The sequence below is a fragment of the Poromitra crassiceps genome, assembly GCF_964638095.1.
Source record: "Poromitra crassiceps genome assembly, chromosome: 13".
Lineage (NCBI taxonomy): Eukaryota > Metazoa > Chordata > Actinopteri > Beryciformes > Melamphaidae > Poromitra > Poromitra crassiceps.
Window position 1 is genome coordinate 22,973,464 of NC_139644.1, and position 14,183 is coordinate 22,987,646.

General features: G+C 43.7%; 1 protein-coding gene across 1 annotated transcript; it reads right to left on the minus strand.

The window, feature by feature from the left end:
- Positions 1-731: 731 nt before the first annotated feature.
- Positions 732-12,954, minus strand: arf2a (ARF GTPase 2a). Its single transcript, XM_083649260.1, has 5 exons — positions 12,900-12,954; positions 8,507-8,661; positions 7,889-7,999; positions 7,627-7,751; positions 732-6,705 (listed from the first exon to the last, which is right to left on the minus strand). The coding sequence occupies exons 2-5, from the start codon at positions 8,649-8,651 to the stop codon at positions 6,544-6,546; spliced, it is 543 nt and encodes a 180-aa protein (XP_083505386.1). The 5' UTR covers positions 8,652-8,661; positions 12,900-12,954; the 3' UTR covers positions 732-6,543.
- Positions 12,955-14,183: the final 1,229 nt, after the last annotated feature.

Below are 14,183 nucleotides of genomic sequence, written 5' to 3' on the forward strand. Positions count from 1 at the left end.
GAGTAAGCAGGTGTACAGGTGTTCGTGTTCCAAATAGTGTTTGGTGAGTGTAATTATCCTACTGCAAAATGGAGAATACATGGGCTCCCTCCAGTGGCTAGAGCAGCAAACTACCGGTGCATTACATTAACTCTGGTGTGGACTCCTATGGTCTATGTGGACAGGTTGGATTAAGCCCCACACATGGTTGTTTGCTGGAGGTGAAAGAAATCCACTCAAAACTGCACTTATCCAAAACTACACATTGCACAGTGCACACTGTGCCTGAATTCATAATGCTAGACCTACAGTGCAAAAATGAGATGAGTCTTCATGTGATGCTCAGTTTGTCATCTCCCCACAACACATGCTGTAGATAACAGATGGGCTCCGGTGCTGTCCAACCTCCATCAAAACTATATTCCTGCTTTGTGCAAACATTTCAAATGTCTTGAAATTTAGGGGAGACAGGGTATGTTGTTACTCATTGGTGAATTTCTCAGTAGTTCTAGTTGGACTTTTAGCTCTAAAATATGTATATAGTTTCAGAAATAAAGCCAATGAGACAACTGATCCACGTGAGAATGTTCCCTGCTATCCCCTACTTTAAATATGCTTTTTGCTGCCCAGACCACATAGATTTGATGTGTTATGGTGAGCAATTAATGTAATATAATTTAACTCAGTTAACTTAGAACTCAGTTATCTTTTAGTTACTGAAATGAGGAGGCCAGGCAAGCAGACTTGTAATAGAGATCTCTTTATTATAGTGCATTTATCAGATGTTACAAGATGAGTTTAAAAAAAGAAGCTAAAAACAAAAAGACATTTCAGAAAAAGAAATACATATGCACACACCGTGTCATTTGTACAGAAACAATCTTGAAAATTAAAGCTTCACATCTGAAGAAGGGTACATAAATGACATTGTCAAGTTAAAATACATGTTCATACAGAAGTTCATGTACACTTTCTTGCCATAGACCATAGATTATGTCACTCATTTGACTCAATGGATTTTAGCACTACCTCCACACTCAGGAGGACAAACCCTGAAAGATTAGTTATTCAATTACTCAAACTTGCCAAGTATGGAGTATCTGAAGAAGAAGAGGAAAAACAAGGCCAGGTCGAAACCTGGCATAGCCCCGGTGCATGGTATCGTCACGCATTTTTTCCAAAGGTGGGTTGTATCATTTTAGATAGTTATTGTCATGCTAATGCCTGTGCAAGTGGTCATTTTTCTGATCAGTTTGTTTTTAAGTACTTATTTGACATATAAAAAGGGATGATTGACAGCTGTGGCAGCCAGTCTCAAGCCGTCATCTACAGGCTACAGGCTCTTCACCTTATAGATCTGTTTTAGATCTGTTTGGGACTAAAGCACCTGGGGGTTTTCATCTTTTAAAGTAAAGATGTTTAAAAAACTATTGCTTGTTACATTTTCAGTGCTGTACCTTTTCTCTGTAAGAATTGTATTGAGCTTGAAATTAACGATATGATACATTATATTATATGAGCTATGAACGTGAACACAACACCATTTATATTATTGCATGTTTTTGTAGATTGTGTACATTGTGTAGATTACAATTATTATGCTTATTATTATTATTACTATGCTAAGGAAGGTAGGTGAAATCGCTGTCCGTTCTGAAGAGCTATTCAGTTGGTTCATGAAATCGCTGGGCTGCGTGCCCTCCAGTGTTGCTCAGAAAATAATGTGTTTTATTAGTTACTCCAGCTACGTTATCGTTTATTTTAATACACAATGGTTTTAATGGAAGCAGACTAGCATTAACCGCTTGTCTGTTTTGCCGGTTTTTGTCGGCTTCATATTACTCTAACCTAACAACCGATAACGATAGCTGGAATAACACAATAATAGACACATATTTTCAGAACTTACCAGGTTTTCCAACTACCTGCATATGCCAGGAAATGTGTAAGGTAGGTGAAATCGCTGTCCGTTCTGAAGAGCTATTCAGTTGGTTCATGAAATCGCTGGGCTGCGTGCCCTCCAGTGTTGCTCAGAAAATAATGTGTTTTATTAGTTACTCCAGCTACGTTATCGTTTATTTTAATACACAATGGTTTTAATGGAAGCAGACTAGCATTAACCGCTTGTCTGTTTTGCCGGTTTTTGTCGGCTTCATATTACTCTAACCTAACAACCGATAACGATAGCTGGAATAACACAATAATAGACACATATTTTCAGAACTTACCAGGTTTTCCAACTACCTGCATATGCCAGGAAATGTGTTTTATAATGTTAACTCCCGGGTCTAACCATAACATGGGGCCTACACAAGTGTACACAACAACCAGCCAATAGCTAATCGCTAACGCGTTAGCGTTAGCTTACAGACACTGGAGGTTTTATTTTTGGTATTAAAGCAATAAACGTTTTTATATAGATATCTCAGGGAAGTGCTTTGACTGTGGGGATGTTCGTTCAATCTTCACAAGCTCCTCTCTTAGCTGTTGTAAGGATATACAGAGAAGAGACCAGGCAGGCTGGCTAACATTGTGTAAAACAGAAGGAACACACTGCTTTATCTGTCTACCAGACTGTATATCGATGGACCGCGTTAGCTAGCTAATTAGCCATGTTAGCTGCCTCAGTAGGTAACGTTAGCCTATAGAGAGTATTTATCTGACGTTTATGTTAGCTACTCCTCAAACCTGCGGGTGGAAATGGTTTATGCGATGCGATGTATGTTGAAGCAAGACAACGTTTTAATGTACCTTGAATTTGACAAATTACGACGGGTCGTGCTCACGCAGATCTAAGCCCTGGCCATCCTAGGCTCAACGCGAGACTCATCAGTCATTCGGATGAGTCTTGCATTGAGGCTATGGCCATCTGTATTTTTACAAACGCCGAAATATTCCCATACAGCCGACGTTTTTAGATGGGGGAAAGTTCAGGGGGGTCCTTGCGTTCTCCTGCTTTATCACACACATGATTGTAAACACACAGGCATACAGCTCCTCACAGCTCCTCTCTACTGTGCGTCTGGCATGCAGCAAGGGGGAGGGGCCGCGTAAGCTGCATTCTGCAAAGCGACCTGGGCACGTTGTTTTGGGGAAACAGCTGATACCGTGAGGAAGGTATGACGGCAAATCTTAGTGGGGCAGCGGCGCCCTCTAGTGGCCGGCCGCCATTTAGTCGGCTGAAAAGGTGCATAATTAGTCTTGGCGACATGCGGGAACATAAGGCCCCTGGTGCATTACCAAGCACCGGGGCCAAAAACACTGCTAACTGTCCAGTTGTAGAAAACAGGGAAAAGGAAGAGTCCTTCCCTTGAGAGGTCAGTGTGGGGGTCATGACCTTAGAGTCATCTTCGCTCAGCAGGGGGTGAGTCTAATATTGGTTTCTCAACATTCACGGGAGCCTTTGGGATATATGGATGCAAGGAACACCATTCACTTTCAGGTACTGGGATCAGCTATGAGGACACCTCATCCTTACTTGCACATCTTAACTGTCTTGCTGGTATAGTTCTACAGCAATGTCATCTGGACTGCGTTGTCGAGTTCATTGCTTTACTATGAGGTTGGTGCGTAAAGCATCGATATATTAAAACAGTATAGTATTGTGCAAATGGCATCAGAGCGGACATATGTAAAGGATACCAGGGGAAGCAGCCCTGAACACATGTCGGCAAACCAACCTTGAAGCCCAGCACTAACGTTGATTTGATACTGAAGGCGGAAGAAAGCTCAACATCTCCAATTCAATGACAGCTATATTACACAGCACTGACAGAACCTGAAGCTCATGCTCTGTAGGAGAATCCAAACACAACCAGCCCCTTCCGGATCAAACCTAATGGTCCCTAGAGGAGCATTTTTATCTGAAGACGGCATGCCTGGCTCATCAACGCATGCTGAACCCGGTGAACCAGGTCATCACCTGTGCATCGAAAATAACTGGAAATCAAAACTGAATAATACAAACAAAAAGGAAGACAAAAGAAAATCAAATTTGAATAGAGAGACAGAGTGGGAGCAACTCTCAAAAGGCCCCGCCGTTCCAAATGGACTGGAATGCAGTTGAAATCACCAAACCCACTCGACACCCGAGGATACACACGTCATCCACCAACACAGCAGCAGCTACGCTCACAGCGCACCGCTTCCAGCCCACCCACCATGCATAGCCACACACTAATATATAAACATACATACATTTATTGCCTTTTCCATGCCCAGTGAGGATGGATCTTTCAAACCATTGCATGCAAATTCTCAAGGCCCCATGAAAATAACTATATCAAGCTGCTAGAGGTCAGTGCCACAAGAGGGATGGCTCTCAGAGGTGGGACTGAATTGAACTAATTATTCAAAGAGCTGGCATCTACTCCACGTGATTCTAAAAAATATCACTGTCCCAACATCCCTCTCAATCTTGTGCTTAAATGGTGGTTGTTTTAGCGAGAATCAATAAGTTATCTAGTGTTCAATATACCAGCCATAACTAAAATTGGACAAAACTAAGATGGGTTTCAATAGAATGTGGGTTCTAGGATATTTTATTTTCCCATACCTGATACAGGTTACATTGTGATATACAGGGTTCCCACACCTTCTTCAACATCAAATTCAAGGACTTTCCAGGCCCAATTCCCTAAATTCAAGGAAAACAACACGACATAGTTTGAGGCACGGATCAAGGTTAATTACTGTTACAACTCTGTATGAGAACTAGCAGAAGCTCACAGACAATTAAAGAGAGGCTTGACTGTGTGGCAGACTATGTGGTCTCTTGCCTTCTCAACACAGCACAGCAAAATAATATACTGTATTATGTAAGTTGAGCGATAGACATATTTACGAGTTGATTCCACCACTGCCATCAACTAAACCAGGGTCAAGTTCAGCCCTGACAACACGTACCAAAACATTTATTCAAGCGGAAACAGTGGTGCGAGGAAACAATGATCAAACTGGAAACCGTAGCAAAACGGTGCACACCGTTTTCAGATTGAACGCACCCCAGGTATTTATCTCTACTCTAGGTATGAGATTAACAGTACCCAGACGGTTGGCTGGAGGGCTTACCAAACTGCGAGATTCACTGAGCTGACAAGGTATGAAAGTGAAAGTAGCTGCGTAGTTAGTTAGCTAATGTAACAAACTAGCTTGTTATCACAGAGAGTAAAAGACGAGGACATAGTTTTTACTCCAGCATTGCATCTCACCAACTCGGTAACATAGCGTTAAAACAACGGTCTCTATCCACCACTGCAGTGACCGCACCTGACTACCTGACTTTTTCCTCCTCTTTGGCAGTTTTGGCAGTACCTTTTCCAGCTGTGCACTGTACAGACTACGATACAATGCCATGCCGCCACCATGTGGCCGTAATGCCGCAAATGAAATCCACCGACTACAACGTTCTTTAGAAAAAGAAAATTCACTTGTTGAGAGCCGCCTCATAATTCTCTATGCAGGAAAAACCCTAAATTCAAGCATTTTCAATGACCCATGTCTATTTTCAAAAACTTTTAATTCCTTGATTTTTTTAAATTCTCAAATCCACAAACTTTCAAGGATTTCTAGGACCCATGGAACCCTGGATATATCTCCTTGCATGGTGTGGGCTCTCAAATAAACAGTTCAACATTTATCTACATGTAACAATAACAAGCCTTGACATAGATCAGAGGTTTTCAAAGTGGGAGGCGGGCCTCCCTAGGGGCGCTCCAAGCAGTTCCGGGGGAGGCTCAGTAAATGGAAGTGAAAAGAGATTACATTAGTTATCAAAAGAAGATCAAATAGAATAGCCTAAATGTGTGTGATTTGGTTAAAGAGAGAGTTCCGGGATACAGTGGTTTTGGGGAATTTGACTGTTTTTGCCACTTTCCCAGAGTCGGAAACAAATAAATGCCTTTACGTGTTTGTCTGAAGCCATCTTATCTCAATTGTTGAGATCAAATAATTGTTGGGATCAAATAACATAATCCTGATCCCATAGGCATCCAGGAATTTAGTCAAACTACGGTAAGCAAGTAAACTGGTAGCGGGTGCGGGGGGCTGTGTCCCCCAAGCTTTGAATGAGGGGAGGCCCACAGCCTCAGACTTTAAAAACCACGGACATAGATGATGTAAAAATCAGTCACCAAACCTTATTCTTTACAGATGACACATGGGACTGCCATCCTGGGTCTGTCTTTGCTTTGTGGAAATCAGTGCCTTAGGACGCGCTGATGTTGGGGCAGGTGGGGAGGGATGGGGCACAGGTGCTTGAGAGTTAGCCATGCTGCCATTTCCACAAGTAAGAGTTAACTGTGTTCAAGGCACAGCAGGGCTGCTCCCACTCCCAGCTCACACACATGCACCAAAAGTCACATACACACACATGGGGATCCGTCCCAACACTCACACTCACATACACAGATGCAGGGCAGCACTGGCCACAGCCCCCATGGTTCAGAGGATGGAGTGAGAAGGGAGAAGAGAGGAGAGAGGGAGAGGCTAGGACCAGTGCAGTCGCCCCGTCGCGCCGCGTAGACGACAGACAAGAGATGACGACAGAGACGGTGGAATGAGCGATCATTTAGCGTTCTTTAGCTGGTTGGAGAGCCAGTCCAGGCCCTCGTAGAGACCGTCTCCGCTCGTGGCGCATGTGGCCTGGATGTACCAGTTGCGATGGCGCAGGGAGTGCAGGCACAGCTTGTCTGTGATCTCAGCTGCGTTCATGGCGTTGGGCAGGTCCTGAAGGAGACAGAAGGCATCAATGCTTTAGCAGTGTGATCAGTCACTAACTGATGTGACCGCTGACTCAAATGACACATTTCACATACTTTCTACTACGCAACAGCATGGACTGTGCACAGCAAGCATCAATAGTTCAAAAGTCAAGCACTGTGTTTAATAATGTTTTTATGGCTGCATATGATATACAGGTAGCTGTCCTATCCGTGAGTAAATCACAGGTTTTACCTGAACACAGCAATTACATGTTAGTGTATGCTTGATGACTGAGGATCTTGGTCACCCTTTGTGTCCATTATATTGAACTGGTTCTAATCTATGATCATAGATCGTGAAATTCAAAAAACAACTTAAGAAATGACTTGTCAATGGAGTTAGTATAACTAAAGTTCAGGAACTAGACCACACCACCCTTTCCCTCAATGCATTCACCCCTGCCGTTTGTCTCAGGTCTCATGCCCCCCCGTGCCCGCTTCTCCTTCATCAGCAGGCGGCACAGTGGGGCACCACGGCAGGGGGTCCTGGGTCATCCCTGGTCTTTCCCATGTGGAGTTTGCATGTTCCCCCCGTGTTCACGTGGGTTTGCTCCGGTTTCCTCCCACCATCAACGACATGCATTTGGGTTGGTACTTGGTATACTGTCATCTGCGTAATCCTTCTTCTCATCTCCTTCAATTACAGGAACCACAGGGGGGCGATGATGAAGCAGCGACTTCATCCGAGGCACTACAAGGTTCTGCAGACCGCCATAAATTGGCTCATCGTTTTTACGGCAGACATTCAACCGCTTCCCTGATGTGACAATTGTAACTTTTTGTTTTATCTGATGACTGTGATTGATGGCCGATCCATCTGTTCCCACTTCTCCACTTTGAGGCTCGTCATTGTATGAGGCACACAGGGACAGTGAAGCAAATTCACCTGTTTGTTGGCAAACACAAGCAGCACCGCGTCCCTCAGCTCATCCTCAGCCAGCATCCGTGTCAGCTCCTCCTTCGCCTCATTCACTCGCTCCCTGTCATTACTGTCCACTACGAAGATCAGGCCTGAGAAATGCAAAAAGAGGAGTACGAAGATGTGGATGGAGGAAGCAGATAATAAATAAATAAATAAAGATTTGACTCACAGTGCTTGTAATGTAAAATAGGCTTTGAGATCAGAAAGAAATAAAAAAAAATCTCACCTTGTGTGTTCTGGAAGTAGTGCCTCCATAGTGGCCTAATTTTGTCCTGACCGCCCACATCCCACACTGTAAAACTGATGTTCTTGTATTCTACTGTCTCAACATTAAAACCTGTGGAGGGAAAGAGAGAGAGCGAGCGAGAGAGAGACAGACAGAAAGAAACGGATAGAGATGTCAGTTATCAAGGGAGAGATAACACACGCTCATAGCAAGGCCTGGGCAAGATACTACGTAGCTTAGTATAAAGTTGTGCATTGCTACAGAGAGCAAAGATTTTCATTTCAACTAACAGTTAAAAGAATCCTTCGCGTCTCTAATGGAGTTCTATATTAAATCAGTGTGATGTGGCCTCCTCTCATTCCTTGAAGCCAGCTTAGGGCAGCGTCTCTGGGCATGTGGGCAGCAGTGATTACAGAGCAGAGTGGAGGAGAGGGAACAGGGCGGGAGCACGTGACTCACCGTCTTCTCTTCATGAGGTTCATTTCCACTCCTCTACATGAAAACATGGTCAACAAGATCAGAGATGTGGGTAGGTGATGTTTGAGGCGTAGTGGGTAGCTGGTTGTGTAGCGAGATCTAAGGGGCGTACAGAGGAGACAGATGCAGGAGGGGACTCACCGATGGTAGGGATTGTGGTAACGATCTCTCCCAGTTTGAGCTTGTACAGGATGGTGGTCTTCCCAGCAGCGTCCAGTCCTACCATCAAGATCCTCATCTCTTTCTTTCCAAAGAGGTTTTTAAAGAGGCTCGCAAAAGCTCCCATTTTGGCTGATCTGCAGGAGCAGAAACAAACAGGAGCAAATGGTTAAACCTCTGAAAACTGCATGCCAGATAGGACTGAATTTTTCCCATTTTCATTTAAAGACAGTCTAGCATCATGTGCGATTTTTACTTGAATCTACCCCGCAATTTTCTCAGCAAGTCAAAAAGATATGGTGGAGGATGATCTATTGATTCCTGGTTATTTCACTGGTTAAGCTAGTTCCTGTTTAAAGGCCTACTAATCAGTGAAATCAACTAGTGTAGTAGGCTTTGGTTGGAATGAAAACCTGCCTGCCTACTCATGGTAGCCTACCCCTGAAGGCTGCCATAGAGTCTAACCCATGCTGAGCCCCAGCTTTTGTTAGGCCAAACTAATGTTATGATAGAGGTGCAGCCACATGGCAGTGAGTAATTCCTGCTAAATTAATCATCTAAAAAGAAAAGAGTAGGAACAATAATAAACTATTTATTTTAGCAGACTGATTGAAGAACACAAGCAAATCCTGTTCCCATCTCTTCAATGAATAAAAGCCAGTCAAGATCTTTCAAATGATTGCATGTGCTCCATGACACTGTAAACAAAATCAGAAAAATACTGAACACATTTAGAAGGAGCAGTTTTTTCTCTCTCCGAATAATGGATTCAGATTGTGGAGGATCGCCAGGTGTATTATCATTGGGATTTTCATGCTGAATTTAGAAAGTGCCCAATAATTAATAAAAGCCCTCAACAAAATGTGTTTTACCAGGTATATCGTAGTCAATAAACAAGGCGACGTTAAACTGACAGATTTTTGAATGGAGTTTTCTGGAGCATATAAGAGAGAACCACATGCATCTAGGCTAGCAGAAAGTTGAAGTTTTATTAAAATATGACTGCGTATGCCCCAAATCCGATCTGTTCTCCTAAAGAAAGATTCCCAGATATTCTAATGCGGTTATATATTCCATGAATTATTATGTAATGGTAATGTGATGGTAAATCACCTTGTTGTACCTACTTTCCCTGGCCTCAACCTGCCATGTCCACTTCTACTACAGTCAGTGATTTCATACATTTCCCAGAATGCCTTTCAAGAACCCCCAGAGAACTTGCCTGAACTTGTCCCATTCAGCTGTGGGTTACAGCCTACATGTCGGTGAAGACAGCAATAGGCTACATGCACAACTTTTTTACTTCCTGAAATTAGTACAGCTTCTTTATTTCCTGTCCTACGCTATTGGATGAACTGATTAATCAGGTGTGCCTGATCATTGTTGTGACTGCAGCACACCTGACATTAATCAGTTCATCCAATAGTGATGACAGGAAATAAAGAAGCTGTACTAATTTCAGGAAGTAGTGGAGTTGTGCAAGTAGCCCATAGCAATAGTACGCACAAGAGAGTGTGGCTGCATTGCATTCTGGTCTATTGAGGCGACAGTCAGTGGAGAAATGGATAGGCTCTCTCTGTATGATGGATTTCTCCCTGTATGATTGATCAACGTCAGCGCAAAATGGTAAGTCTAGAAAGAAGCCTTTTCTCTTGAACTCTGAGGGACAGACACCAAAGCCATGTTTACCACTGATGTTTTGGATGTAGCTGAAAATTATCCTGCAATTAAACATACAATTACTGATGAAACCTGCTTTAGACGGATCTTCTGGTTGTGTGAATTTCTAGGCCGTTTTCACTCCCAACTCGTAACTCGTCCTATTGATAGTATTGTCACTACACTGCCATATTGGTAGGAAAATGCTTGTGACATCATGGGAATACTATGAATATCCTCGCTTTGTCACACGTCACACCGTATGTGTTGGAGGTAACGCTCTCCGCCGGTACCTTGTGCGTTTTATGGAATGTGCGGACCGTTAGAGAGCACTCTGCACCTGTTGGGTTCAGGAAAAGGTCAAGTACGCTGTGGGGCTGGAGCTTGAACTGGTCTTCCAAGGAGGAGGAAACCCTCTCTCTCCCCGGTTTTGGGTTAGGGGCTTGGGGGGCCTTCCTCCGGAAGGGTCGCCTACAGGGGTCTCCTAACCCTAAGCCCCCCACCATATCCAGACCCTAACCCTAAGACCACCTACCCAATGCCTAACCCTCCCCCCTATGCCTAACCCTAAGACCCCCCCAATGCCTAAACCCAACCTGTGGAGCCCTATGGCGTAACTTGACCGCTGCCTGACCCCACAGTGCCAGTTTAACGGTTCGCCTGTAGGACAATCCAATCCATAATACACACAATGGTACTGGGGCGCGTGGGGTGTGTTACCTCCAATGCACAAGGTACAGAGGCACGTTACCTCCAACGCACAACGTGTGTAACAAAGCAGGGATATAGGACGAGTTGGGAGTGAGAAGAATGTGTTGGAACTTTATGTGAATGTAAATTCCAATAAACAGGCACATTGCAGGTGTTTGCTACAAGATAACTTAATAGCTTTGCTCTCATGACCTGGAGCAGAGGCGGGATCATTTGTCGTACAGTCACACATACACTGTAGCTGAGCTGACTCTTCCTCAACACCTACTGCATATCATGCCAGCAGGCCAGGAAATACAAGCAGACTGGTGGTGATGTCATCATCAGTAAATCTAAACAGAAGACAACCAGCAGCATAACCAAAACCAAAACCAATCCCAGGCCGTTATTGAAAATACGAATTTGTTCTTAATTAACTTGCCTGATTAAATAAAGGTTGATGATGATGATGATGATACCACCAAGTTACATTTCACAAATCCATTCACACGCTAAAGCAAGTACAAGATTAAACAATGCTGTCGGCTCCTTTGCCATTTCAAGACATCATCACCAAAGACTGCACATGGCTGCAATTCTGTTACAAAACACAGTCAATTACGCAGCAGCTGACGCTGTCCAATATACAATGGAGCAGTGAAAATGGCCTGGCTCATGCATTAAGCATGGACAAGACGTATGGGTCAGGCACTGAGGTGTTTTGTACCTGCGAGCCTAAGACAACACAATGAGAGGGCCTGACATCGCCCTGCAGCTCATGGAAAAGCACACAAAGAGGTCAGTGACAGCCAGGAGAATACAGGCAAGCGCTTGCTAGGAAGGAGGAATGAGATTGCTGGAGCCTGAAGAACAGGTAACACAACACCTGTAAGCAGAGCTGAACATCTGAATTAACCAAGAGAGACAGCCATGGAAAATAGGCTAATTATTCTATCAATCCAGTTGAAAAGAGAAGGTCCAAAAAAAAAAGCCATAGCCTAATTCAACAGAGAATACATAAAAAAAAGAAACCTATGTCAAGAATCCACAAGTAATTGCGCTGCTACCAATCTAATCGCCAACACATTTCAACAGTGTGATGATTTCAGGGCAGTTACAGAAGCATGTCAAGTATCTCAAACATAAAAAGTCATGGTAAACAGAATTATGTTCATCAAGGTCCTGATTCCACACACTTAATGAATATTGATACAGCTCATGAGGATTATGCATCCGCTTTCTCAAATGTAAGAGGAAGTGATCCTTTGTGTAAACAGGAATGGTCAGATTGAAGCAAGACACGAGAGGAGGAAACGTATGGAGGACTTGAATGACATCACGTCCACAACTTAACTCAAATCAACTCTCAATAACTGTCAAACTAGCTAAATGAATGCCTGCAAAACTGTTTACAGTTTTTATAAATCAGTATTGTTTTTCGGTGAAGTGTCCCTTTAAGTGTGGATCGACTACAATGATGTTGTCCAACTGCCTGAGGTTACTGAGAGAACTTGGGAAAAGTGAATGTAAAAGTCAGTTGTTTACGTTAGGTATCGGGTCTACTCTAGAGAGTCAATTAGCTAATTGGTTCTAGACAGATACCTATGTTGCCATCTTTTTGGTTTGACGTCTGGGTTCAGTTCACTCAATCGCCCACGATAAAATACAACCACAAGCTAACACTGAGTTGGCTGCATTACTATGGATGAACTTTGACTAACAACATTGGTGCCAGCCTGTAAGTAGCCAACTTAAGCACCGATTAACCCTTTACACTTCAGCGAGCTAACGACAGGCAAATGTCTGCCTCCCTGAACGTTATTATATCGTTCGTCCCAAAGCTAGGGAAATTAGCTGTTCTGATGGGAAGTTAAAGATGAGCGTTGTATCCGGCTTCAGGCTTAAAGGATTTATCTCGAATGGTAGTACTGAAGACATTAACGGATACACGAGGCCGTACCCTTTACATCAAAGAATACGAAAATCATACCGATGTCACAGGAAGTATTCGTAAATAATATTTTACCTGGATGCTTCTCGATCTTTCCCCTCCGCTCCTATATTCCACAACAAAATGGCGTTTTCACAAGCGTCAAAAGGCCGCGTCATGGACGTTGCGCATCCAGTCTTCACCAATCACCTTGTTCTACGAAATCACACTGTCCCGCCTTCCGTTACAGCGAGCCAATGGGCTATCCAGACTGTATACAGTACCAAAACTGTCACCTTGCATCTTCTGCTTCAAACTAACCTCGCGTCACCAGGCTCTTCTCGGCGAGAAAGAGCCTGGCTCCCGCCCACAATTGATTTTGTCACCCTACTGGGTCCGGCCTAGAGCCCGCCCTAGACCGGATGGCAGCGTTTCTAGCTCGTCAACTTTCACGTTAACTTGACAATTTGACCCAAGTATCAGAATCCTCTTTCACCGTTTTGACCGGTGTGTCAGGCGGTGGTGGCGGAGATGCCATATTGCATGAACGTTTTGTTTTATGTAACGCTAGCTTTGTTTTGATCAGACTCTAGTTTAGGTAACATCACCGCGTCAAGCTAACGGCAACAAAGACGTTGTTAGGCGCATTGCCATCCGGTGTTAATTCTGGGTCCGGGGTTTACGCCCCCATGACAAAAAGCGGGGTGGAAGGTGCCCAGACTAGCTTCAAACCATTGACTTGAACGTGTCAAGTTTCCAGCAATTTATGTGCTACTTCGACTCTTTTTATGGGTCTCATAAGGCCATTATTCCATCTCTTCAGAACTAGGCTAAGCGTAATTACATGACTTTGGTCAGTCTTTAGCGAGATAGAATCTCATCACACGTTCTATGAATTCGTTGAATTTCTATATCGAATCCACTAGATGGGGCTCTATGCAAGTTTGGCCTTTCTCTCATGAAGCCAGTTGTGCCGAGAAGAACCTGTGATAATAATGGATATTCCCCCGCCTTCTTCAATTTGAGATTCATGCACCATTTAGCCGCTTCTCATCCTTTAGTGAGTCTCAATCGTGCTTCAATGTGAGATGAAGGCAGCAAACTGCCACATTGAAACAGTAGACATACTCTGCTAAAATGCAATTATTTGCCAGACTGGAGGGTTATGCTCTAAATGCTAACAATAACGCTTTATTGATCGCCATAGGGCAATTCCCTTTTTGGGTTTCCTTTTCCAGGATCAGATAGGCTATGGGATTCTTAAAGGGGGGTGTTCTTGCTCAAGGACAGCTGCCATGGCAGCTTGAACTGGTTGTGGGGCAGTCTCTAACTAGACCATCATGCTGCAATTTACAAGACCATGCTGTATTTACAGTGCAG

Excerpts from the sequence above, each read along its gene's own strand:
- arf2a (XM_083649260.1), bottom strand. The coding sequence starts at position 8,651 with ATGGGAGCTTTTGCGAGCCTCTTTAAAAACCTCTTTGGAAAGAAAGAG. Across the intron at positions 8,000-8,506 it reads TACCACAATCCCTACCATCG|GTTTTAATGTTGAGACAGTA; the intron begins GTGAGTCCCCTC and ends TTCCCTCCACAG. Across the intron at positions 6,706-7,626 it reads TTGTGTTTGCCAACAAACAG|GACCTGCCCAACGCCATGAA; the intron begins GTGAATTTGCTT and ends TGTCTCCTTCAG.